General features: G+C 41.0%; 2 protein-coding genes across 2 annotated transcripts; both read left to right on the top strand.

Annotated features, from left to right (window-relative positions):
* Positions 1–3,163: 3,163 nt before the first annotated feature.
* sox32 (SRY-box transcription factor 32) lies at positions 3,164–4,468 on the top strand. Its single transcript, XM_033986294.2, has 2 exons — positions 3,164–3,595; positions 3,887–4,468. The coding sequence occupies exons 1-2, from the start codon at positions 3,283–3,285 to the stop codon at positions 4,459–4,461; spliced, it is 888 nt and encodes a 295-aa protein (XP_033842185.1). The 5' UTR covers positions 3,164–3,282; the 3' UTR covers positions 4,462–4,468.
* Positions 4,469–21,435: 16,967 nt separating this feature from the next.
* On the top strand, positions 21,436–23,443 carry sox17 (SRY-box transcription factor 17). Its single transcript, XM_033986101.2, has 2 exons — positions 21,436–21,918; positions 22,242–23,443. The coding sequence occupies exons 1-2, from the start codon at positions 21,621–21,623 to the stop codon at positions 23,111–23,113; spliced, it is 1,170 nt and encodes a 389-aa protein (XP_033841992.1). The 5' UTR covers positions 21,436–21,620; the 3' UTR covers positions 23,114–23,443.
* The last annotated feature ends 1,569 nt before the right edge of the window (positions 23,444–25,012 follow it).

Genomic DNA, 25,012 nt, shown 5'->3' with positions numbered 1-25,012 from the left:
CTACATAAGATAATGTAGTCACAAATAAACTCACAAATAACACTGTGGACAATTTGTAACATAAAAATAATATTTAAAAAATAAATTAACTTCAGTCACAAAATATGAATCCATCCTTCTACATGGCTGTCTGCTTGTGCCGTTGCAGTACAGAAGCTGCACTTGGACCACCTGGGCCCCAGCACAGGCCTGAGCTGCTGTTTGAAGTCTGACTGAGCCTGCCATGCTATCTGTGCTTTGAGGTAGGGGCCACTGTGTTCTGCTAATGAGGCTACATTAAGGCTGTCTACACCAGGGGGCATGTAATCCTCTCAGCTAGCCTGTCGTAGGCCTGGGCAGGGCCTGTTGACACTGGGAGTGAGGAGGCTTGCACCTGGCACCCTGGACCTGACTACACAGAGCATCTTCTTAAACAAAGTTCAGGGGGGCACGTAGCACTGCATTGAATGCTGTCTGAGTTCTGTATCTGTATCTAGCCTGCTGTGCCCATACAATACAGTGTATAGATGGCACTACTATTTTCTTGTCACACCTCTAGCCATGAGACAATGTGCTCTGTATGAATGAGCCTTTGTAAGGAACATCTGTGAGGTGGAACATGACAGTGGCTCAGAATACAGTGCTTCATTACCTCTGGTCAGCACACTATCCCCCATCCTGCATTCTGACATCTCCATCTCATAATGGTAACAAGTGTGGTAAGTGTCCCCAGGTTAGAAAATTATCCAGGTAATGTGGAATCAGTTCATTCGTGAATTAGTTAAAATTAAAACAAAGATAACATTACAAAGTACAAGGTATAGGATACAGTCTTCACATGCAGCAAAATCACCACAAAATAAGCCCCTGAAACAGTATAGTCCAGTAGGTCAGCTCCTGGTGTTCTTCTGCATTTGCCATCCAGTACATAAGTGATCCAAAGTGAAGAAGAGGCAGAGGACTGTCCCATATATGCCTTCTTGCCTTCTGTCCAGTACAATGGTACATTGTCATGAGGACAATCCTTACTCAGAAAGCATAGTGACTATTGAGCCAAGAGCCTTGTTTGAAGATGAGACAATGCATTGATCCTGTCATCACACATTAGGATTAGGATTCATTATGAAACTAGATAATAGACCCTAAGATTTAGATTAAAAAAGAATTATTCATTAAAGTAGATTTGGAAAAACAAAAACACAACAGAACACTGTATGGGTATAATTATTATTATTATTATTATTATTATTATTGTTGTTGTTGTTGTTGTTGTTGTTGTTGTTGTTGTTATTTATTTATGTTATTTTTATTTATTTATTTTTTATCAACCTTATCCTTTCAGTGAATAAATCCCCTACAGAACAGCACAGTGCATTGACTCAACAAAGTCTCAACAAAGTCAGGTACACGCAGTCGAAACTAAATTGTTATGGTATTCACGCTGTGCCCTTCAAACTAATTGATTAAATCCATTAGCGCTTTTCAAAACGAAATATAGCATGCGTTCCGATTAACATCGAGGATGTGGATTCTACCCCTAATACTGACAACATGTTACCCCCCTCCTTTTATGCAAATATCTGAAGCTCCCGAAGCGGAACATTTATATATTTAAGATATGTTCGCTTTCAGTGGACTGTACTGTAAGAGCATAGGGCCTATCCATGATAGGCCTGTTTCTATCGTCCTCATCTAATCAAGTGGTCAAAGTCAAACCTTAGTTTTTCCCTTTAATCAACAAGTAATGAAATGTACTCGTGACTGTTTTGATGAAGAAACACCCTAAAATAAGTCCTTCATTGCGAACGCCTGTTTTGTGCGTAAAGGGCAGTCACAACTGTTTATTGGGCCATGTCATTAGGTACTGTCTCCATGTGTATTAACCTTCAAAGCTAGGTTTTAATCCACATATTAACACCATAAAGAGACTATGTTAGTGACTCGTCTGTGAGACAAAGCCGGTCAGGTGCAGCTATTACGCACCATGTATTGCAGCAACAACGCAACTCCTGGTACATAATGAGGACTGTTGTAATTTAATGTTAGTCGTGAGAGCCCAGAAAGCATATTAATAGAAACTGTGCGGTGAAGTGAGCACCTGTAATGGAATGGCTGTTGTAGTGAAAATGGAAACACGCGACCGTGACTGCGAAGTTTCTAAACAAGCGCAAGTGGCTGTTGCACAATGCTACTGTTACATTTATGGTCCATTTAGCTTTCAGCTAAATTCATTCACATATTCTATAACAGGGCATCCTAAAACAAGCTACAAAACAACCTGTTAACTGTTTAAATAACATTAAAGACACGTGTAACATTTCGCGTTTTTTTCTTCATGATAGTGGCATTAATGGGCTATCAGTGTTTAAAACAAGTAAAGGGGTTTGTGTGCAACGTATCTAAGGATATTAATACTTGCCCCAAATTTAACTGTATGTGACCACGCTGTGGTTTCTGTGTCTCTTCGTCTGCTTCAGTTTTGACAGACATCAATACACGTCAGCCTGACTCAGGCTGTTCAGTCAACTTTGACTTGACAGCATTTGTTGGAGAGTGTCTCATTTTGAATGTCACTGTACGTGCATCCATGATATAAGATTATCCTCCCGGATGATCTTATGGGATATGCTGTAGCCTATACCTCTATTTCAAGTGCGTCTAAGCAAATATTTGTGTGCACCGACAATAGCGTAATAAACGCGCCTTGATCATGCTTGTCTCAGTCGAGTAAAATGTACCTTGATAGAGACCAAAGATGACCGATAAGAACTGAGAGCCTCCATGTAATTAGTAACCCAACCATGTCACGTGAACACTTTGATGTGTAACTATCAATACTCAGGTAAACAGAATTGATTGGATTCAATTTCTCCAAGACATCTCGCAAAATACACATCATTTATTACAGTAAAGTAAGTAAAAAGTAATGTATTACTAGAGATCAAGTGAAAAATGTTGGCCTGCACTATAAATCAATAGTGAATAATTATTCAGTGAATTTATAAATCTCACAGGTTATAGCCTATACCCAAAACACGAGGCATATTGTGGATATTTTCGACAACAGCAGTTTTGTATGACTCTGTAGGCCAAATAAAAACTTACAAATATTAGGCTCTATTGGTCATTGATGTCCTATGACAAACTCAATAGTCGTGAAGTTTCGTAGGTTCGTTGATTGGAGTTCGTATGGTCCTATCACTAACCTGAGAATACACCTTGATTTCACACCTCAGCTCCACTCCTCCCGGTCTCCCATTGGTGGATGGCTCTGATATAGGCTCAACTCAACAGCAGTAGAACATGACAGTGGCGTGCCATCACAGCCAAACACACAACATGCATTTCTACCAAGAGCGCGTCCCGTACCACGCAATGATGGACAGCACCGAGGACGGGGACTACATGACCGAGGTGCGATCACCGAGCTCCGGGCCCTCAAGTCCCCTCTCGGTCAACTCTGACTCCAGCTGCACCAGCCCGGAAGCCAAGTCCTCCACACAGCAGAGGGTTAGGAGGCCTCTGAACGCCTTCATCATCTGGACAAAAGAGGAGCGCAGGCGCCTGGCCCAGCTCAACCCGGACCTGGAGAACACCGATCTCAGCAAAATACTCGGTAAGACCAGTCCACAATTGATGGGTTGATTAAATATAAATAGTTGTAACCGAGGCAAATGTGCTCTTGGTACTACTGGCCCTCTTAAATTATTTAACAAATAACTATCATTATATAGGCTTTAGTGATTTTATTTTAAATGGGCCTAGTTGACCTACATATGTACTGTCATTGTAAAAGAACAATTTCTTATTGGCTTACTCAATCCTGTTCATAAATATTTTACATAACCTATAACTTTATGTACTATTACCATAATCTAATCAGAATGTAAACCTCCTCTCTCCTCAGGAAAGACTTGGAAGGCTATGTCTTTGGCAGAGAAACGTCCATACATGCAGGAGGCCGAGCGCTTGAGGGTCCAGCACACCATCGACTACCCCAACTACAAGTACAGGCCACGCAGGAGGAAGCAGCTAAAGAAGAGCTCCAGCAAGCCTCAAATCCCAGAGACCCCTGGCCCACCACCTTTGCCCCAAAACTGCACCCCTGGCTACAGCGTTCCCTATGGCCTCAGCTACCTGCTCCAGAACCAGCAGCAGCCCTATGGACCAACCCAGTGCACATATCCAACAACGTTCCAGGACACAACCAATGCTTTTGATGCTATGTGCCCTCCTCACTACTCTGCCGATCTACAGCCGTACTACAGCCAAGTGCAGAGCAACCTCTTGGACCAGGATGAGTCCAGGTTGTACCCCAGCCCCTCCCTAGACTTGTACCTGGAGCAGATTCAGTTGGACACTCTGTATGATCTGGACCGCAGTGAGTTTGAACAATACCTGGGACCCCCCGCACTCAGGCCAGAGTCAGTGGACCCCAACAGCTACCAGCTCAACTACAGAGAGGAGCGGTCCCTCTCATAAATCCAGGACTTTCATGAACAGTATTTATTTACTACACAAGTGCAATTGTTTTGTTGATAGACTGTAGTCTTGTTGTTAGTTGTGTTCAATGTTATTGTGCATAAATAAATATCTAAACTTTATCTCTCTCTCTCTTAAATTACTGTTGGGATATAATTACTTATTAATACAAGTTTACATTTTAAAATATTTTACTCAAAATCTTCCAGATGGTGTCAAAGATTTGTGCATTTGTGTCTAAATCACGAATAACAAAATGTCTGAACAGCATCACTTGGCAAACATAAAGTAGCCTGTAATTATGACATAAAATACATAGGCATGAGGCAGTGCTGACTTTTTTTAGTCAGCATACAGACACCAATCACATCAGTTACATGTTCTAAACTTAACTCAAGGATACATGATTAACAATAAGTAGGTCTTATGTTATCATTCATATTCATAGTTGCACAATTATTACAATGATAACTCATCACAATAATGAAATTATAATGATTTAATCAATGTATTTTTACATTTGCCTTTCACATTCGATACTGACACATAGGAAACACAGTGCTGGGTAAGAACACCAAGCTAGAAATCAAAATGATGCATCTTTTTAAATGGGTTAAAGTGCTCAAAAAGTCCTTCAAAAGTGAACTGAAACCCAGGAATACACTTTAAAACAGCAATTTTACAATCGATACAATAAATGACTAACTTATAACAACAATACAAGCAAATTATCTAAGTATTAAGCAAATGTAATATCAACATATTCTCTCCACAATCAGATAAGAGTGAATTTGATCAATCAAACAGCTTTTTACAGTGAAAAGATGCTCTGCCAATCTGCTGACAGACTGGTTTACCTCATCTCATCAGTGTGGTGAATGTGGCGCCACAGGCAAACAATACATGCTCAATGTTCCCGTTTCATTTTCAAAATCTTACAAAGAACCTAAATTTAGATCTTAAATCTTTACAGTGCATGCATTTCCACTCTCACTGGCTGCCAAATGTGTGCTCACTTACACAATCATTATGAGGTGGAGTTTGTGACTGTTACTGACAGATTTATTCAGCCGTGGCCGCACTTGCTGGTCAGGTGATGCACAACAACTAAATATCCTTTGGACTTTGAGAGCGGAAATGGCATGAGTCAGATCTTAAACTGTGGGAAGGAAGTGATGAGCAGAAGGGCAGAAGGAGGAGAACAGAGGGGTTGATTGGGAGAGAAAAGCCTGTCCAACAGCACCTGAACTAACGGAACTAGAGTGACGCGTGCCAACTTCCCACAACAATATTTACACAAGGAATGCAGCCACCAATGCAAAAATGATTATTAAGAAACAGCTGGCAGAAAACAGCAAATAGTACCTGACATATGTAACCTCAGAGTTGTTTTGTTCCGATTGTAGGCCCTCAGCAACAATTAGCAAGCGGTCACAGGAACTTCCTGAAGGACAAACAAGTGGATGAGAGAGAGTTTGTCAGAATATAAGGGGAAAGGTGGCTGAGCTATAGTGCATTTAGGCCGGACTTAGTTTATGTTGGACTGTAATGAGAGGAAGACATGACAGTATCACCAGACTGGAAAGGTGTAATTTATTGGTTGGAGAAGTGCTTCCACCATAAAAATAATAAAATAGTATGTACATAGCCCTGCAGAAAACTGAACTGATGATTATTAATTTAACAATTTAAAACCAAATAGAGCATTAAAGGAGCTGTACCTAATCTGTTTTGCCTCAGTACAGATTATGCAACATTAACTTTTTAGAGCTTGTTTTCCCTTCTCATTTACCCTCCCAAAGTTGTATGTAGCATGATTCATGTTTGAATAATCTTTATACTCCTAAATTCAAAACATCATTGCTCCAATCAACCCGTTTTTACTGCCACCGGCATATGGCCACTGCTCGGTACTTACTTTGTTCTCCAATTTTTTTTTTCTTAATCTGTGATACGCATAGGATTCAGCAGCATCGTGTTGCCATTTTTGCACAAGTGAAAAAAAATCTGCTACTTGCTAACGGGATCTGCAGCTATCCAATGAAGGTGCCGACAACTGTGGGGTACTTTGTTGTGATGACATTTACAGCGATGTCAGCTCTTATTGGCCGCTGCAGTTTTCAAACATGGAAGTCAGTGGACTTGCTTCCTTTATTAAGTCGTTTTAGATTAAATTTAATTGCAATGCAATTTAAAATGTCCAAATTAAGACATAATGATCCTTGAGTGTCATAGATTATAATTATATAGCAGACTCAAGCACAGTATGTCTTCTTTAAAGTCAAAATGCATTTTTATCATCTGCAAACCAGGAAACAAGGCTGGTGTAAGTTAATAAGACCGTAGCAATCATAAGAGCACCTTTAAGTAAACATATTGGTATGATGTAAATTCAGTTTTGCTGTAAATTCTGCAATTTAAATTTCTTTTTGTATTTCCCTATCTCCCTATATTTGTTTCTATAGAACTTCCTGTGTGTATGGAATGGAAGCGTATTTGGAGTTTCAATACAACATGGATAAATGTTTGCCTGATATGAGGTTGTCAGTAAGCTTTAACATTAGTTTAAGTTTTATATATATTCTTTTATTATTGCCTGTTCCTTTGTAGTATGGAATTAAAAAAAGCATACCTCTCATCTTCTTGTGGGAGTTGGGCATTCCAAACTCATGAACATTTTTGAGTTGTATACTTTTGACTGTATCCATTTTCAAACACATTTATGTAACATTTGTCGGAGTAGATATTTCTCCACAAATGGTCCAGGAATGCCTGCGCTTATCACGGTGACACTTGATGGTGCGGTCGGTATGAGCAGGTCAAACAGTGGATAGAGAAGACACATTCCTGCTGCTTTACAGATTACATATTCAAACACTGGCACGCTAACTGCTGACTTTATGCGATGCCCAAAATAGATCGGGCCCTACATTTGTGACATTCTTGAGATTTGGAGAGACAAAATTAGACCTCTCTTGTCTTACCTCCAGCCTGAGGATCCTCAATGATTTCCTGTTCTGGAGCAGTTTAGGCTGAAGTGAGCCTGCTGTCCACAGATAGTACTCATCCGTGTATTATCCTGCAGAGAGGAGGAAACTCAGGCAGGAAAAGGCCCTGAAGGAGATACTCAGCAGTGTCCTCATCCTAGAGAAATACAAGGAATATTTGAGGATCGTTTCAAACAGTAAATCCCATGGTACTAAATGGCTTTCTTGTGCTGCTGATGGAAGGAACACAGCAGAAGTGTATAAGAGAGCAAGCAAATACAATGGTAGCTGTCATATGGTTTTCAAATGTGCTGGTTGAGGAACTGAACCTTTTTCTTGATAGTTAGGCTACATTTTGTCTACATATGGCTGTTTCCCAGTAGGGATTTCCAGCTTGAAGGGGAAAAATGTAAATGCAATTTTACCGGCAAATATTACATTTGATTTAGGATGTCAGGCTACATGATTTATTGAAAACATCTAATTGTGATTAGAGTTGCAATATGTTCAGAGTGCACATTGTAAACAACTCCAGTATTACAAATTTGAGATATGAACTGAACTGATATGAACTGATTAACAAATACAAGTATCCCATGAATTTCAAAACATGTTGAGGTTTAAACTACAAGTAACACAATTTTTATTTTAAAGACAGTACATTTTGTCCTTTATATGGCGGGCATTCTATGATCTAAATACTTGCCTTTGGGATTTGATGATTGCACCAACTCAAATTTAGACTTTGATTTGATTGCAATGTATTGTGCAGCCCTATAATTATGTTGTTTTCAAATCACAATTCAGGGTAAAACCTACCCAGGAGCAAAAACATTCAATACCAATCTATAAAGGACATTTCAGTGAGTTTCAGGAAAAAGATTCTTTCCTGATTTTAAGGATTCAAAAGATATAGTATATGCATTTGAATAGTGTTATAACAATAATCAAAATATACAAATTCCTTTAAATTAGGAATGAACCCTATCCCCAGGAAACCAATGAATATAACTGTTGAGAATTAATAGAATTGCAATGTCATTGCAATAAACTGTGCAACCTGGTTTCCTTATATGCAGCCAAACCTATATCCATAAACTCATCCATGGGTCTTGTTTGTGGCTGAGTGAATGTGTCTGTCTGATCACTTCATTATGAGTCAGTCAGTTGTAATTGGGCCTGTTTAACCTCATCAGACCAGCTCTGCACTGGCCTTCACATTGTGTATGCTCACACTATCACACCTTTAAAGAGAGGTACCCAAATATTCTGTATACAAACCATCGACTTATCTATCTCAGACACCCTGAATGAATTTGTGCCATGGATTTTAGATACAGCGTTTAATCATCGAATCCTTTTATCCACATTAATTAAGCATATATTTCAAGCAATTACAATATCAAAAAATATAAAGGCAATAAAATTCAGTAACAGAATATATATTGATTTGTATGCACAAAACAAAATCAAATGTGATAAATCTAAAAGTTCCTGTAATGCATAAGATATACAGAAATATGCTTTTTATATGCTTTTTTTAAAATGAGAAAATGCAAGGAAATAGAAATATCAATTTACAAGTTACACAGCATCCAACTATTTCATATCAGACCCTGCTTTAAACTCACTGATCTCATTAGCTCATTGTTTATGCCTGACACAAAGCAGTCGGGGTAAGTTATGTGTTATTTAATTTAGCCTGTAGTCTATGGCTGGTGCTGTCAGTGCTGTCATTCTGCAGACAGGGGCCCGACCAGACAGGCTGATTACTGTAACGGACAGAGCGTCTGGGTGTGACCTGCTCCATCAAAGTCCCTCAGCCCGAGACGCTAACACCTGTCAACAAACACTCACAGTGATAAACAGAACACAGTCTTCAAAGTTAGTGCTCAAGTCTGCACTCATTTATACAAGAAAATATTATACTATTATTATCATTCACTGATACAAGGAGCGCATGGAGGATTTATGTAAATAGGATATGCTGGGTTTGTTTTAGGTTAAGGTTTGTTTTATCAATAAGCTGGTTTATACTAACTAACTACTAACTAATAAACTACCGTAATAGCTAGCAGTGTTGTCACAATACTACAATTTTAAACTCATTTGTTAATAAGGAAAAGACTCAATGCTCAGTACCAATTTTGATACTGTAATGAGGAAAAAAACACTTTGACAATAGAATGTAATTTTTAGCACAAAATTACTAAAAAGTGGTTCTATACTGATGCTCAGATTGAGATTACTCTTAAACTTTCAAATTTGGTCAGGTTCATGAGATTTTTTTCAGCATTGCTACTTGTTAAACTGAGTAACTATTTTTGATATGTGTGTGTGAATGATCCTGGATAGTAGACCATAATCAAGAAACAACGGTTTATCAATTCTTGACACAGCTATGAAAATATGTCTTGAATACTGAATATGATTATTGCAGGTCAGTAATCTAGTGAATTGCAATTGTCATAAAACTTGGTCCATGATAAACAAAGTATTATCCAACCTAAACAAGTTGTGCAGTTGATTCCACCTGTTCAGTGCTACTGCGGGGAAGAACTGAGTAAAACATCAAAGGTTAATAGGAAACTGTAACATAAAAGGTATAGTAAACTAATCATTATCATTATTATTACTACCACCTGAAACTAGTAGAATTTTCAGGTAAATTGTGCAGCAAAATCCTGACAGCCGATATGTCACTGTCATCTGGGGCCCTGGCTGTGTCCTCTGTTCTGCCAGGGGCCCTCGCTAATTTGTGACGACATGTGTAGTTTAATGTCTGTGATGACTGATTTAGCAGGGTCGGCCTCACAGCTCAGCAGGAGCCCTGTATCATTCATTCATTCATTTTTTATTTATTTATTTATCTTTATTTATACAGGGGAACCCAATGAGGGCACTTGGGCTCACTTTTTCATGGGTGCCCTGTTGAAAATAAAATACAAGCAGAAACAAAAAAACAACAAAACAAACAAGTATACAAGTCCATATAAAACATTAAAAACAGGTGCAAGTGTGTGTATGGACCTGCGTGTATGAGCCCCTCTGTGTGTATGTGACCCTCTGTGTGTATGTGACCCTCTGTGTGTATGAGCCCCTCTGTGTGTATGAGGTCTTCTGTGTGTATGAGGCCCTCTGTGTGTATGTGACCCTCTGCGTGTATGAGGCCCTCTGTGTGTATGTGACCCTCTGAGCGTGAGCCCCTCTGCGTGTATGAGGCCCTCTGTGTATTACCGTCTCTATGTGTATGAGCCCCTCTGTGTGTATGAGCCCCTCTGTGTGTATGTGACCCTCTGTGTGTCTGAGGCCCTCTGTGTGTATGTGACCCTCTGAGCGTGAGCCCCTCTGTGTGTATGAGCCCCTCTGTGTGTATGTGACCCTCTGTGTGTCTGAGCCCCTCTGTGTATATGTGACCCTCTGTGTGTGTGAGAAAGGGCCCTCTGTGTTTACAGGGGCCCAATATGTTTTAAAGTGAATATAAGTGTAGTCTCATGGTATCTTAAAGAATGGAGATTGTTAATAGAAATAAATGACAATAAAATAAAGCCTTGTATAGGACATAAAGGGGCTGAGAACATGAGTAAAAATAAGTGTGAGCTGTGTTCCTGTCAGGTCCTCATAATAAACAGTGTGTGTGTGTGAGTGGCAGCTTATTGTAGTGTGAGCAGAGCAGAGCCGTGCTGTTTGTAAAGGCCACATTCCCTGAGCAGGAGCAGCCTCTGTTATTCTTCCTGTGCGCGGTGTTTGCTGCAGCTGGAGTGACAGGAAAGCCGATCTGGAAAAGCACTTGGTGTGTGTCATCGGTGATTACAGGACGCCCGCACCAAATAACGCTCTCCCAGGAGACCTCCAAGTGTACCACTCCTCACTCACGGCCTCGCCATCTCTGCCCAGCAAAGAACGCAGAGTCCAGGCATGCTGTCAGCAGCCTTCCTGTGGAGAACCAGAGAGGAAGCTCCACCAGCCTGAGATGGCCACTAACATACAGTAACACTTTCAATTTCTTTCAGTTAATTTTTTGGATTGAGCAAGTAAAACTATTTATTAGACTGTACTATCAATCATAACTATAATGCTGTCTGCCCACAACAGAAAATGTATTTATGTACAATTTCATCACCTGTGTTTTCTACACTAAGCAGAACAGTTACACACAGCTCTGCAACCTGAGATGACAATTTCATTTGAGTGACAAATTAAATAATTTTAAACAAAATCATAACAGCAATAAAATTGTGCAACCAACTTCCAACATAAGAGTAATCCCAGACATTTTAGTTTATTGGAGATGTGAATATGCACCATAACTTTATTAGCATCTGCTCCCTTCACTTTCCCAGGCAGAGGACTCAGAAGAAGTAGGAGTGAGATCAAGAATGACAAGGCACGCCGGCCTCCCATTGTATGTGAGCGTTTACTCAGCATGGGAGAGCAGGACAGTAAGGCCATCAGAATACAATGGAGTTATATTTTTTTACTGCTTAGTGCGGCCAGGGAGGACCCCAATAGCTGATAGCAGCTTACAGTAATAGAGCTGTAAGAAAAAGCTCTCACAGGGCAGTGTAGGCTAGACTCTGTGGCTCTGACCACAGCACTGAGGAAGCACTTACACTAAAGGTCAGACCAGTAAATGTAAATGAAACATACGCACATTCTACTGTACATATCCTGGGCTGGACAATGAGGAAACATATGGGGAGATGGGTATAAGACCTATAAACGGTCAGTCATCGGTCTGCGCTCCAAAGTGGGATCACATATTTAAATGTTGTCTTCTAGCAACAATTTAAAAAATAATAATTCCAATTGTAAAAGCATCCAAACATTAAACACTGAAGCATTTTGATAAATAGAAATACAAAGTGACTATTTGATTCCACTCAGTAACAAGAGCTTGTGAAATACCTATAGATTCCAGTAGAGGGCCCCCTCTATACTCCAAGAGCCTGAACTGTTCATACTGCGCATTCACAAAGCGATCACACTGAACATATACCTGTGTAAATGTATGATTACATATAGTCTTCCCTCCATGTTTACTGTTCCCTGTCTCTGACCTACATGACAACACAGTGAGCTCTGAGGTCCATATTCATTTTCAGAGGGGTATTATTGGAGCCTGGTTTACAGGTGGCTGCAGCCGTATGCTGTAATTGTGCGAGGAGGTTGGCCTCGTCCTATCAGCACACACAGATTATCTCGACACTGGATTAAAGCTCAAAATAGAGAAATCCATTTTAGATGAACACACTGATTGAAAAGAGGGCACACTGAGTCTGAAGGATCCACAGCCTGAATGAACAGTCAAAGATAAAAGCACGTATTTGAAAGAAATTAAGCCAACAGGGTAAAATTAGTCTTAAAATCGTTTTAGCCTTACCTGAGTAAATTAATTCCAATTCCAATAATTAACTAAAGACTTGACGGACGCTAATGCAAAATGCAGTGTTTTAGTTCTTTTCTAGCTGTATTTAGATATAGCTGTTAAACTTAACTCAGTATTCACTGATTTGCTGACTATAGCTTTTTGTTCACTGCCAGGGTACACCTTCACATGTGTAACTGTGAGGTTAGGTCAGGTGGCGTTCCACCTGCCCAGATACACATGTATATCTAACATGAACATTGTGCTGATCCATTTAAAGCAATGTGCACTTGCAGTGCTGGTGCAGGGCTCTCCCCTCTCCTTCAAACCTCCACTCTTCCTTCCTGCCCGCTCACTGCTTCCTGCTGGCTCTTATCACTCCTGAAAACGTGAGGCGGCCTCAGTCTTGGCAGAGTATAGCTTGCCCCTGCCCCAAGTCTACCTTATGGGGTGTCCCAGGGTCCTACCTGGGGCAGAGTCCGTGAGACACAGGGGGTGTCATGGAGCGGCTCTGTCACTCTGCTAATGACTTATTTACTATAAACAATGTGCACTTCACACACTGTAGAGGAATTACACATCTGAAGTGTCCAGGCATGTTTTTATTGATGTATTTATTTATCTGAGAGGAAGCTGTAGGCACACAGGACATTATCAGCTCATTCTCCTCTGAGGGGCTTTCCCCTGCACTGAGGAAATCTACTGTGATTTACTCTTCAATCAAAGCTCTATGGTCCAGAAAAGGAGGTGCATTAGGCCAAGGCTGACCAAACTATTAGTCATGTGAGACCCAGTGAAATAAGCCCTAAACAAACCTGTGCATAGGATGTACAGGGGGCTGACTTAGCCCAGCTAATGCCATCCACAGGCCCACTTCTTCAGTTACACTGGGTGCATGTCTTACTCCTTTATTTGTTGTTGTTGTATGGCAGTGCTGTCAGATTGAGCTCTGCTGAGGCATGATAGAGCCTGTGTTATTGTAAGGCCACAAGGCCATCAGATAAGGCTGAGCCCACAGCCTGCAGTGCTAGTGCATGTTTTACATGGTGCAGGGCCAGACAGCGGGGACCTGCCTGCTTCAGCTCCAGCTCTGTGCTGCAGACTTCAAAGTGTATGGGCATCGATCAGAGGTGGCACACTTGAGCTGTGGATGCATCCCCTGGGATCACCATTGTTTCTTACTCTATAGTGAGGAACATGGTGGTGGGCTTTGTGTACATGTAGTGATTATATCACTGGGACTTTCCCTCAGTTTCCTCATCGGTTTTCCCATGTTATCATATGGTATCAGCTGACTCCAGTGGCTAATTTGCGACTACAAGTTCAAATGTTCAAAAGAAACTGATTCTTATTGCAAGTGATGTGTATAAATGCAATTTAAATCACTTAGCAAATAACATATACAACCTTCCAGAGCTCAGACATTCCTTTCAAATCTACAGTGCTCCTCAGTGCACCTTCAACTAGGGAGGGCTGAGTACATACTCTGATCCTCATTGTGTGTAAATGAACTGAGATAATCTCCATCAGCTGAACTCAGACACTCAAATACTGCACCCCCTTGAAGTTGAATGAAGTTAGGCATGTTAGATATGACAGATAAGACAATGATAGGGTCCTCTTGAACACATGTGGCAAAAGACATCTAATCAATAAAAAGTCTTTAATTATTATGACATGGTTTGCTACTACACTTAACATACAATTGTATGAAAAGTTGTAAGCCAAATCGTTCTCAGCAGTTTGGGGCAGAGTTAAAAACTCTACTTGCTATGTAACTGGCTAATATTAAATACAACTGCATAAGATCAGTCCTGTAGTCCTTCCTATCACTAGGAGCATTAGTGTAAAAGGAACAAGATGGAGGAACCACACACAGAGCATTTCCTCCATTAAACCACAGCTGTGTGACAAACATTAGGTGAACCTGGCGTCATAACATGACAGTATGAGCCCAGTCATCAGAGCACCAACACTTAAACTCTCTTGGCATCAGTAACTACAGCTGTATGTCACTCTAAAGTGGGAACATGATTTGGAACAACAGTTTTCAGTATTCACATACGCTAATAAATGAGAAGTTGAAGTTGCTATGAGGAACTTCCACCTGTATGTTATGGAAAATCTCTTCTGTAATTTACAAAAGTCACAACTGAAATTGCAAAATGAAACTAAGCCACTAAAAATTCCACTGCAATCATAACTTTAATAATCTAACCTCAGATGAGAAGCTCCTGGCTCAGGCCTCCATAACCTTAGCCTTATCTGGTGTTAACTATTCTTAACCAGGCAATATTGATCCGAATTCTTCTTAGGCCTGATGCCACTGACCACGGGGGCTATTGATCATGACACTGGTCACCTCAGGACAACATGGCGGCGTCCTCTTAGCACCGCTCCAGCACCTCTTCGTGGCAAAGGCTAAACATGAAAGGCCCATCGTGTGTTTGACCAAATCAGAAATCAATTCACATCCTGATTGTCACATACAAAGAGCACACTGTCTGTCCTCAGGGCTCCCAAAATCCTCTTCAGTTTTAGTTATCAGTGATTAACTCCCCTCTACTTTGGCACATTTTGATATATTTTTAGTATAACCACAACTCATGGATCTGGTGCTATAAAATAGATGGATTAGAGAACTTCTTTGAGGTCTTTGGGTCAAATGTAGGTCAAGTAAAGTTGTGTATTTATGTGGCTGGAACTTGGCACGAAAACAATGACCCCGTTTGAATATAATCATTTGTTAAAGGCTTAATAGTCTATAAGGTTTTTCAGTTGAAATCTAGTGTGAACGTGTCAATCTTGCAGCCAATTTTATGTAAGAATTAAAATGATAGTTTTAACATTTTGGGAAAAAGTGATCTTAAGTATAAAAAAGTACCATTACAAACTATGAGTACTCAAGTATTACACATTTTATTGACCACATATACGACAAAACATATTACTAGCTGTTCCAACACCATTGGATGTTTTAAGTTAACACTGTTCTCTCCAATGTAGAATAAACAAAAGTTGTGTTGTGTTTAAACCCCACTTCTAAAATAGCTGAAAATTCATTTAAATATGTCCAAAATTACTTGAGAAATAGATCTTGTTGCTTTCTGCTATTTTCTGACCTTCCATTTATTCTTTTCTTTAAAATAAAAGAGGTTATTCTAAGCTCATGTGTCAAGGGTAAATCTCTTGGTGAAAAAATAGCCAGGCCCATAAATAGACAAGTCTTATCAGTTTGGGAATGGTCATAGCAGCAGAGAAAACAATGCCCAGTGCGATGGGATCGGAGGCTGACCCTAATAATGCGATGGGTCTGACAGGAGAGCCAGGAGAACAGGAAGCCCACCATACCTCTGTCTACATGGATAAAGTCATAAAAATGATAAACACTGCTCTTAATTAGCCCTGGGCAGGACAATGTGCGGCTGACCGCAGGGGACTATGAGGGCCGGGCCGGTGAGAGGTGCAGATATGAACGACCACTGTCTCGTGAGGTGACTCCTCAGCTGGGTGGGTGCTTTCCTTCTCAGCCTGTCAATCAAATGTGCTATATAAAGGAGTAAGGAATTAGATAAAGATGTAAACAATGAGTGAAGATGGCCTCAGCGCAGAGGCCAAGTTATTGCTGACAAGGTGAAATATAAGGCCTACTAAAGGCAACAGTTTTGTCAGACTAGTAAGTAAAAAAAAAATAGGCTAGCTAAAGCAAATGGAGGTTTATTTTTCCTAGACCTACACGACAAGACACATAATGCAAATAAATATTTTTGTGTCAAATATACAGTTAGCTCTACGTTTCATACTGTTATTATGAGCCAATACTTAGTGATTTTGATACTCATCCTATTTAAATCTTTAATTGTAGGTAAATGTTAATTATTTTTTGCACAATGAAATACTTAATGTGAGTCTATGTGACAATGAAAATATCAAGCATAAAATATAAACCCTCGCCTTGTCAGAGTGTCTGTGTAGCTCAGGCACTACGATGTTCTCAGGAAAACCACTGATTATTTTACTGGTTGCTTCCGTTTTATTGTTGGCTGACCCCTGGCATGGCTCGCACCCTGGGGTCACCTGAAGTTGTGGTAAGACCTCTCTAAACATCCTGCTGCTAGCATGACTTAAAGCATATTTAAGATTTGTCTTGGAAGCATTCTGCTGCAACTAGACAAGACGGATGTGCTCATCTCTAAACTGTGAATCCCAAACAAACATGGAATCACTTTATCACTGGCCTCATCAGTTTATCAGGGTCGGGATGGTGCCGTTGAGGGGTATGGGGTCAAGAATATTACAATGTCCCAGTGCATTTACACAACCCAGATTCCCACCTGATTGCCAGCAGATCCTTGACAGATTAACGCCTCAGAACAATGAGAGGAGAGAGGAGACAGGCTTCCTCTGTGTCCACAGCACACTGCATCCCTCTGCTGTCCTTTTCGTCGCCTTGTTGTGTGTGCTCCCGGGCGAGGAAACTTTCCCAGCATTCCCCTAGGGCAGCGAAAAACACTTTAAAGCAGCTGTGGATACATGTAACCTAGGCAGTATTCACACTGTTAATTTTTGTGTCATTTCAAATCCTTTATTTAAACCATCTTGGAAAAAACATAGACTTTCACATCCCATATTAAAACCTAATCCGACCACCTTGACCTATGAGTGATCTCTCATATCTGTATTCTCCGTATGGTGTGATTTTTGGGTTCACCAAGAAAAAGTTGTTATGACTAAGTTGTGACGTGTAGCTACTTTCTGTAGTGGGCTTTATGATTGACAGCTCAGAGCAGAAAAGAAAATCATTTAAATTTCTCAGTAACAATATAGGATTAAAAGCTGTTTGAGAAGGTGCGACTTCTATTTACAGAATCAATGGCATACGAGATGTTCCTCTCTTCTTTTCCTCAGCACACCTGTTATATACTCCCGCTTTAACCTTCATGTTCTCTCCTCCTGACGAGACCCTCCCCCTCCATCCTGCCGCTCTACTTCCCCCACTCGGAGCAGGTGTTGGAGGAAGTCATATGGTTGGATCAAGAATCTATCTGATACAGTATTACTATTTCAACTTCATATGCCACTAGTTCATGTATGATTGTGTACAGTTTTATATTTGCATTTATAAATACTTTAGCCTATAGTTATAAATGGAAATCAGGAAATAAATCCATCGTGAATTACAATGTTGCAACTTAAATAATCATAATCTGACTTACAGGCATTGTTGGTTTAATAAAAAATAAACAAAAAGGTAAATGAGATATAATAGCCAAACAATCTTTAATGATGAGGAAGAAAAATACAAACTAAGGAACAAACAGAACTTTACAAAACAGCCTTTTTGCACTAAATGTGTATCACTAGCTGGTCAAGTTATGGAGTAATTTAAGTGATGAAATGAAGAGTTGCTATATTTAAACATATGAGAGTTAAAAAAGGGAATCAAATGCCATAACTGCACTGTTTATGTAGCATGCATAAATTATCACTACCGTGGCTCTGTTTCTAAATATGGTGAGGTGAAAATGCTCAACTATTGACAAATAATAATTAACAGTGTAGATGATTAAATGTAATAAACCTCAACTTGGACTAGAAAAAGATTTCTGTAAATGTTTGTAACAGGGGTTAGGAATACACATGTATTTACTTCCTCTTACCCTTCTGTGCATAAAATATCAGAAACACATAATGTGCCCATATAAATGAACTGAACACTGGATCTGATGACCCTAACACTAGGTGTGTCACACATTTTCAAGTGCGATATATTGCTTTAGTAAATATAGACGATAAAAGATAATATTGAAACATAAAGCAAAAGTGTGCCCAAAAAGTATTCTAAATGTACAATATTGATAAAAACATGAGCTGCAATAAAAACATAACAGAATGCAACACTTAAGAAGTTAATTTGCCTCTGTAATGAGTCATACAAATTCATAATTCAACCTTCTACAGCTCAAATCTCATCCTAGTATAGAGGAATAACTAAATTTTTCCCACTAGTACAAAGAAAAAGTACCCACAATAAATACTGACCCCCAAAAAGTACTGTCCCGTCTGTCAAGTATTGAACGATAAGCTGAGATAGTAATTATCGTGACAGGCCTACCTGACACTGGATCTGATGATCCTAATCTCTTTGAGCTTCTATTATTATTGTGGTTTACTGGTCAATGTGCTTAAATTGCCCCTTGGGGACAAATATAGTGATATTGATTGACCAATTGAAATGAAGACAATAAACAAAACAAAAAAAAAAAATTCAATTTATCAATCAAAGCAATTTTGAAAAAGGCAGCTTGTATGATCTAATTTGCAAGTGGTTGTGTGACATGTCTGCACAGTGAGCACTTGTCGGTGAAGGCATAATTAGTATATTGTTTGAACTTGCACACTTGGCCCTTGTATGGCTGTGTCAGCCCAAGCCCCCACATTCAGAGAGGCCTGTGCGAGCGGCGGCCAGTGCTAACATATATATGCCTTCCGTCCTTGTGATTTAAACTAACACCAGCGCCTCACAGCTCGGCACAAAGGAGCCAGCCAACGCATTGTGCTATTCCCAAGAAAGCCACCCACAGACGTTTGTTTCTACAGTGAGACTGGCGGCCCACAGCCACGCAGCCTTTCTCCACTGGCTCGCACAAGGCGGACACTCTGTGCTGCTGCGCCAAGGACAGGAAGTGCTCGCAGAGGGACAGGAAGTGCTCACCGCTGCAGTAGCCGTGGCTGGAACTGAGATAATGCCATTGTGTAAGCAAGCCCAGTGACCTCTCCCTGAGCGCCGAGTCCACAGGCTGGCGTCGAGAGCTCGGGCCCCCACCCAGCTCCAGACTCCCCAGGCACGGGGCGGGGGTCCTGCTGGAGGGACAGGCCGGAGGGGAGGGGGTATTAGCCTGTCACCTCCTCCCCTCCTCTGGGCCCACTCTGCACCTCACCTTGCAGCGGAAATGTGGCCAAGACTCCAGACTTTATGACTTCTTCCATCAAAAGCCAGGATTCAAGTTCCCACATTGCAGCAAGACAGAGACAGTGGTGGCCAGGGCTCGCTAAACCTCACACAGGAGAGAAGGGAAAACCGTATCAGGTCATCGGCTGTGAAACATGATGACAGTATTATAGTCCAGATCCTGTCCTATCTTGGCCCGGACCTCCATTCACCCCTCTGGCTCCAGCCCCACAAGGGTGTCCACTGGCGTCCCGGAGGGTACTTAGGGCTTTCCTATATTTCTGTCAGCCCTTTTAGACATGTCAAAATAAAGTAGTGGTCAAACTGCAGAGTGATCCATGCGGAGAAAAGATGGAGCTGACAGGTTCAGGTCTGCTGCCTCTGATAAGAGTCCCACATATTTGGATTTCTGACCATAAACAGAGACTTCATTCACTACCATAAACACATGATGTTTTATGGTGCACAGTTCACATTTACCATAGGCACTTTAGTCGTGTAGAGACTCAACAAGGACCTTTTGACCATTAGAATCATCGACCATTTCAGCAAATCTACAATTTTTTTTTTTTTTTCTGAAATATTTTGACTAAACAATAGTCAAAATACTAAACAATATTTATTCTTGTAAAACATTTCACGCTCAAGCTCATACTGTATTCTTAAAAAAATTGCATGAAAAAATACAAAAAACTGAGTTTGAAGTCTAAGTTGGCATAATACTATGAAATATTTGATAAAATGGCTAACATTTAACATAGAAATGAATGGAAATATAACAATAAATAAATTATAATTAAAATGAGAAACAATAAAAAATAGTGTAAAGTTATGAAATGACTTCTCTGTGAAATCAAAGTTTAAATTCAAATGTTCAAATGTTTTATAGATGGAGTCAGTTTTTAATTTGTCACTTCAACTGTAGTTTGAACTTTTGATGCAGGCCCTATTAGGCTATTGATGTATTATAGATGTACGAGTGCACACACCTGACCAACTTAAACTAAATCCATAGTTTTTGGTCTTGTGATAGTTTGTGCCCTGTGAGTCTTGTCAGAGAAACCAGCGCCCACCAGTACCAGTAGCTTATGTGGTTTGGATGTGTTTATTTACGCTTTCATGGTTTCATTTCGTTGATTTAACTTGGCAATTCTTCCATTAAAGCTCCTTTGTCCAGAAGAACTCATTATACTAAAATCAAAGGCAGACGTTGAGCAGTAGACGACCATGTGTAAAACTGAAAACTGACAGGCCACTTACCTTACGCGCACAGCTAATTCAAAAGCTGAACATCAGTAAAAGCCCAATACACACTCTAGTCATCACTACAAAGCAGAATACACAACTCAGTGATCAACCCAAGGAAGTAGAAAAGTAGGCTTCATATAAATTAAGTTTACAACATATATCGTGCGTTTTCATTTTTTTTAACTCATACGATTCATTTTATTTATTTATTTATGTACTTTTTTGCACTTTGACGCTGTGTGTGAGCAATAAATCACTTACATCTCACAGCATGTGTCCTCAGAAGGTCTCGTCGCCACAAACAAGGGTCGAAGGCGGGCTATGGCCAAACTTTTTACACCTTTGCGGTAGTGGGAACTCCCCCTGCGCTCTGATTGGCTCCCAGTGAGTTTATAGCGCACCAACATCGAGACACAGCCGCGAGTATTCATTCTGCATCTCTCTGCCCCCAACCTCCTACAAGTGGCTGATGGATGTGAGTCAGTTCGTTTCATTCTACTTTGAAAACAAGGAGAACTTTCACTGATACTTGCGCTGAACACGTGTCCAGAGAAGCGCGCAGTAGAGACGTAGGCTGTCCAAAACCAACAGCTGCTGGACAGAGATGAGCAGTCCCGATGCGGGTTACGCCAGCGACGATCAAACCCAGGCAAGGTGTGCGATGTCAGTCATGATGCCTGGAATGGGACACTGTCAGTGGGCTGATCCTCTCAGTCCTCTCGGGGACGCCAAAGTAAAAAACGAGCCGTGCGCAGCAGCCTCAAGCACTCAGAACCGGGGGAAGAGCGAGCCCCGGATCCGGAGGCCTATGAATGCGTTCATGGTCTGGGCCAAGGATGAGCGGAAGAGATTGGCGCAGCAAAACCCAGACCTGCACAACGCGGAGCTCAGCAAAATGTTGGGTAAGCATATCTTTATATAGACTATATTATTTTTTGCTGTTATGGTATTACAAACATATTTAGGCTGGTCATGAAACTATAAATGAACTTTAGTCTAGGCTCTTAATTCACCCTAAATCTGATCTGTCCTTAGGCCTATACCACAGTAGTAACATTGTAATTAATGATCAGCAAAACAGATATGTAAAGTTACAGAGATGAATAAAAAAACCTATCTAATCTCCCTACAAGGCAATAGGCTATTTTAGTGAGCATCAGCCGACCTGATCCACTGTCAAGTATTGGCTGGCGTACTGATGCGCACTTTTCTTTTGACTCCACAGGGAAGTCGTGGAAGGCCCTTCCTGTGACAGAGAAGCAGCCATTTGTGGAGGAGGCCGAGCGCTTGAGGGTGCAGCACATGCAGGATCACCCCAACTACAAGTACCGGCCACGCAGGCGGAAACAGGTCAAGAGGATTAAGAGGCTGGAGTCAGGCTTCCTGGTGCACGGCCCCCCAGAGCACCAGGGCCTGTCAGGGGACGGCCGAGTCTGTGTGGAGGCGCTCGGTCTGGGCTACCACGAGCACAACTTCCAGCTCCCCCCTCAGCCCATGGGCCACTACCGGGACACTCAGTCCTACGAAAGTTACAGCCTCCCAACTCCGGATACATCTCCACTGGACGCTGTCGAACCTGACTCCATGTTCTTCCCTCCACACTCCCAGGAGGACTGCCACATGATGCCATATCCCTACCACTCCCAGGGGCCCGAGTACCAGCCACAGGACCCTCTCTCAACCCACCACCCAAACCCTAACTTTCCCCGACACGCCTCAGGTCAGGAGCAACCTCCACAGCCCCCTGCACCCACGGCCCTTCCCCCTTCTTACATGGGATGCCCCAACCCTTTGGCCATGTATTACAGTCAGCCTAGCCACCATAAACGGCACCCAGCAGCAGGGCAGCTCTCACCCCCTCCAGACCCCCACTCGGCCGAGACAGTGGAGCACATGCCCCACTCGGAGCTGCTGTCGGAGGTGGACCGCAGTGAGTTTGAGCAGTACTTGAGCTCGTCTGTGGCGGCACGTGCAGACATGACAGGCCTGCCCTACGCGCCACACGACTCTGGAATGCAAGGACCAGAGAGCCTCACATCATCAGTGCTGTCAGACGCCACCACAGCTGTGTATTACTGTAGCTACAACAACTCCTAACCTCCGCAGCCTGCCGCACGGACACTTGATCTGACCTCAAATCTCTGTAGCTGCATTTGAACAAAAATATCTCTTTATTTTTGTTATTGTTTTCTTACCAGTTCCACAGAAGGCCACTCAGATTTTCCATGAAGCTTTGGACAAGACTGGTGTAGCTTGATGTATGCCAAACAGCCATAAGACATTTTGGAACTGAATAGTTTTAATCTTTTAAGCAGGGACATGATTTATGATAATAGCTAATGTACAGTCACTATTTTAATTGTATGTATATATGAAATGTTTTTTATACTTTTGCACTTTTGTGAAATAAATTTCAAAAATTGATCTTATTTGTGACTATTGTTTCACATCATCTTACTTACTTACTTTCTTTAATTTTACTATTTAATTTTCATTTTCAATATTTATGTTTTCAAAGGTCACTTGTTCAAAGTTGAAAGAGTTTAAAGTTAAAGCATTTTCTTCTCTACGGAAAATTGTACTTAAATTAATGGATTTCATACTTTAATAGTATCGTCACCTGTCCCATTCTTAACTTCCTCAGAACAAAAGTGTAATCTGCCTGTGTTACTCATGGCGCCATGTTTTCACTGTGTGAGAGGGCAGTTTATGTTCCGGACATCCTGCTCATACAGGATTTGATCTTTTCTGATTAATAGAACTACAATTACAATTCTCTGTAATTTCTCTGAACAGCAACATTCTTTTAACATTTTGTCAAATGTTAGTTACATTACAAAAGTGAGGACATCATTTTTATGTCTGCTGTCCCTTGGACTACTTTAATGTTCAAAATATATGAGACCCCACCAAATGTGAACAATAAGTGATATGCTTTTAGAGATTCCCGTTTTATAAATAGACTTTTTCCTATTTTAAAAGGAAGAGGTGCTTCTTCTGGGTCAATCACAGTGACCTCATGTCCACATTTAGCGTGCCACAGGAAACATTCCCCATATACACCTTCATACATGATTGTTTTGTCAAAGTAGTGGAGGTAAATAGTGCAGGACCTTCCCACACTCTTACGGTGATGTCATCTTTGTGTCTGATCATTAGGTGGCCTGAGCGTTTCACCCGCCACGTACCCTGCGGTCCCTACAGGTCGTGTGGCAGAATCCAGTGTGATTGGTGTGAATGTGTTTAGATGAAGTCTGTGCCCCTCCACCCCCAACCAGCTAATGGGAGTATAACAAGAGCTCAGGCTGTAGTCCCAAGGCTCTGGAGCAGTGGGTGGGGGTCACCTGTATGGACCCCTGCTGTGTGGGACATGATCCTATCTCTGTTGCATGCTAATGTGATGGACTTTAAGTAAGAAGAGCACATACAGACAATCTAAGGTTTTATCTAAGCACACAGAAAGCGACTGGGGAAAGATTTAACCAAGATTTGAGCAGGCCTAATGGAAGAAGAGGGAAAATTTAAAGTTGTAGTGTAAGCTAATTTTGATCATTTTGTGTTTAAATCAGCTATATTTTAAGATTTGTTTTTAACCTTATTTATTTAGCTGCCCCCCACCATCCCCCATCTGTGTCAGTCCAAATATTATTGGTCTATAGCGTGTCTAAAACCCAGCAATAAGCCATAGCCTATAATAAACATGAAGTAGGTCTGCAGGCTTGATGGCAGGGGCCATGTCTTTCAGTCTGTTTTGCATCATGAGCAGTGTCCTTAATTTGATTTTGTAGGCTAAATAATATTAGGGTCTAATAGCACCTTGTTAGAAGCCTACATTTATAGGCTGCTCTTTTTGATATTTGTGTAATTCACTTAATATCACTTAAATTATATGCGGCAGTTTGCGAACAATTCTTTTCAGCAAGAGAAGACAACAGTCAGCAGGCCTCTTTGCACGCAGCGTCAGCATTCGGTCTTGGCGTTTTTAAATAGCTTTCT

Source organism: Periophthalmus magnuspinnatus, chromosome 20 (assembly GCF_009829125.3).
Source record: "Periophthalmus magnuspinnatus isolate fPerMag1 chromosome 20, fPerMag1.2.pri, whole genome shotgun sequence".
Taxonomy (NCBI): domain Eukaryota; kingdom Metazoa; phylum Chordata; class Actinopteri; order Gobiiformes; family Gobiidae; genus Periophthalmus; species Periophthalmus magnuspinnatus.
This window is presented reverse-complemented; position numbering and strand designations above follow the sequence as displayed.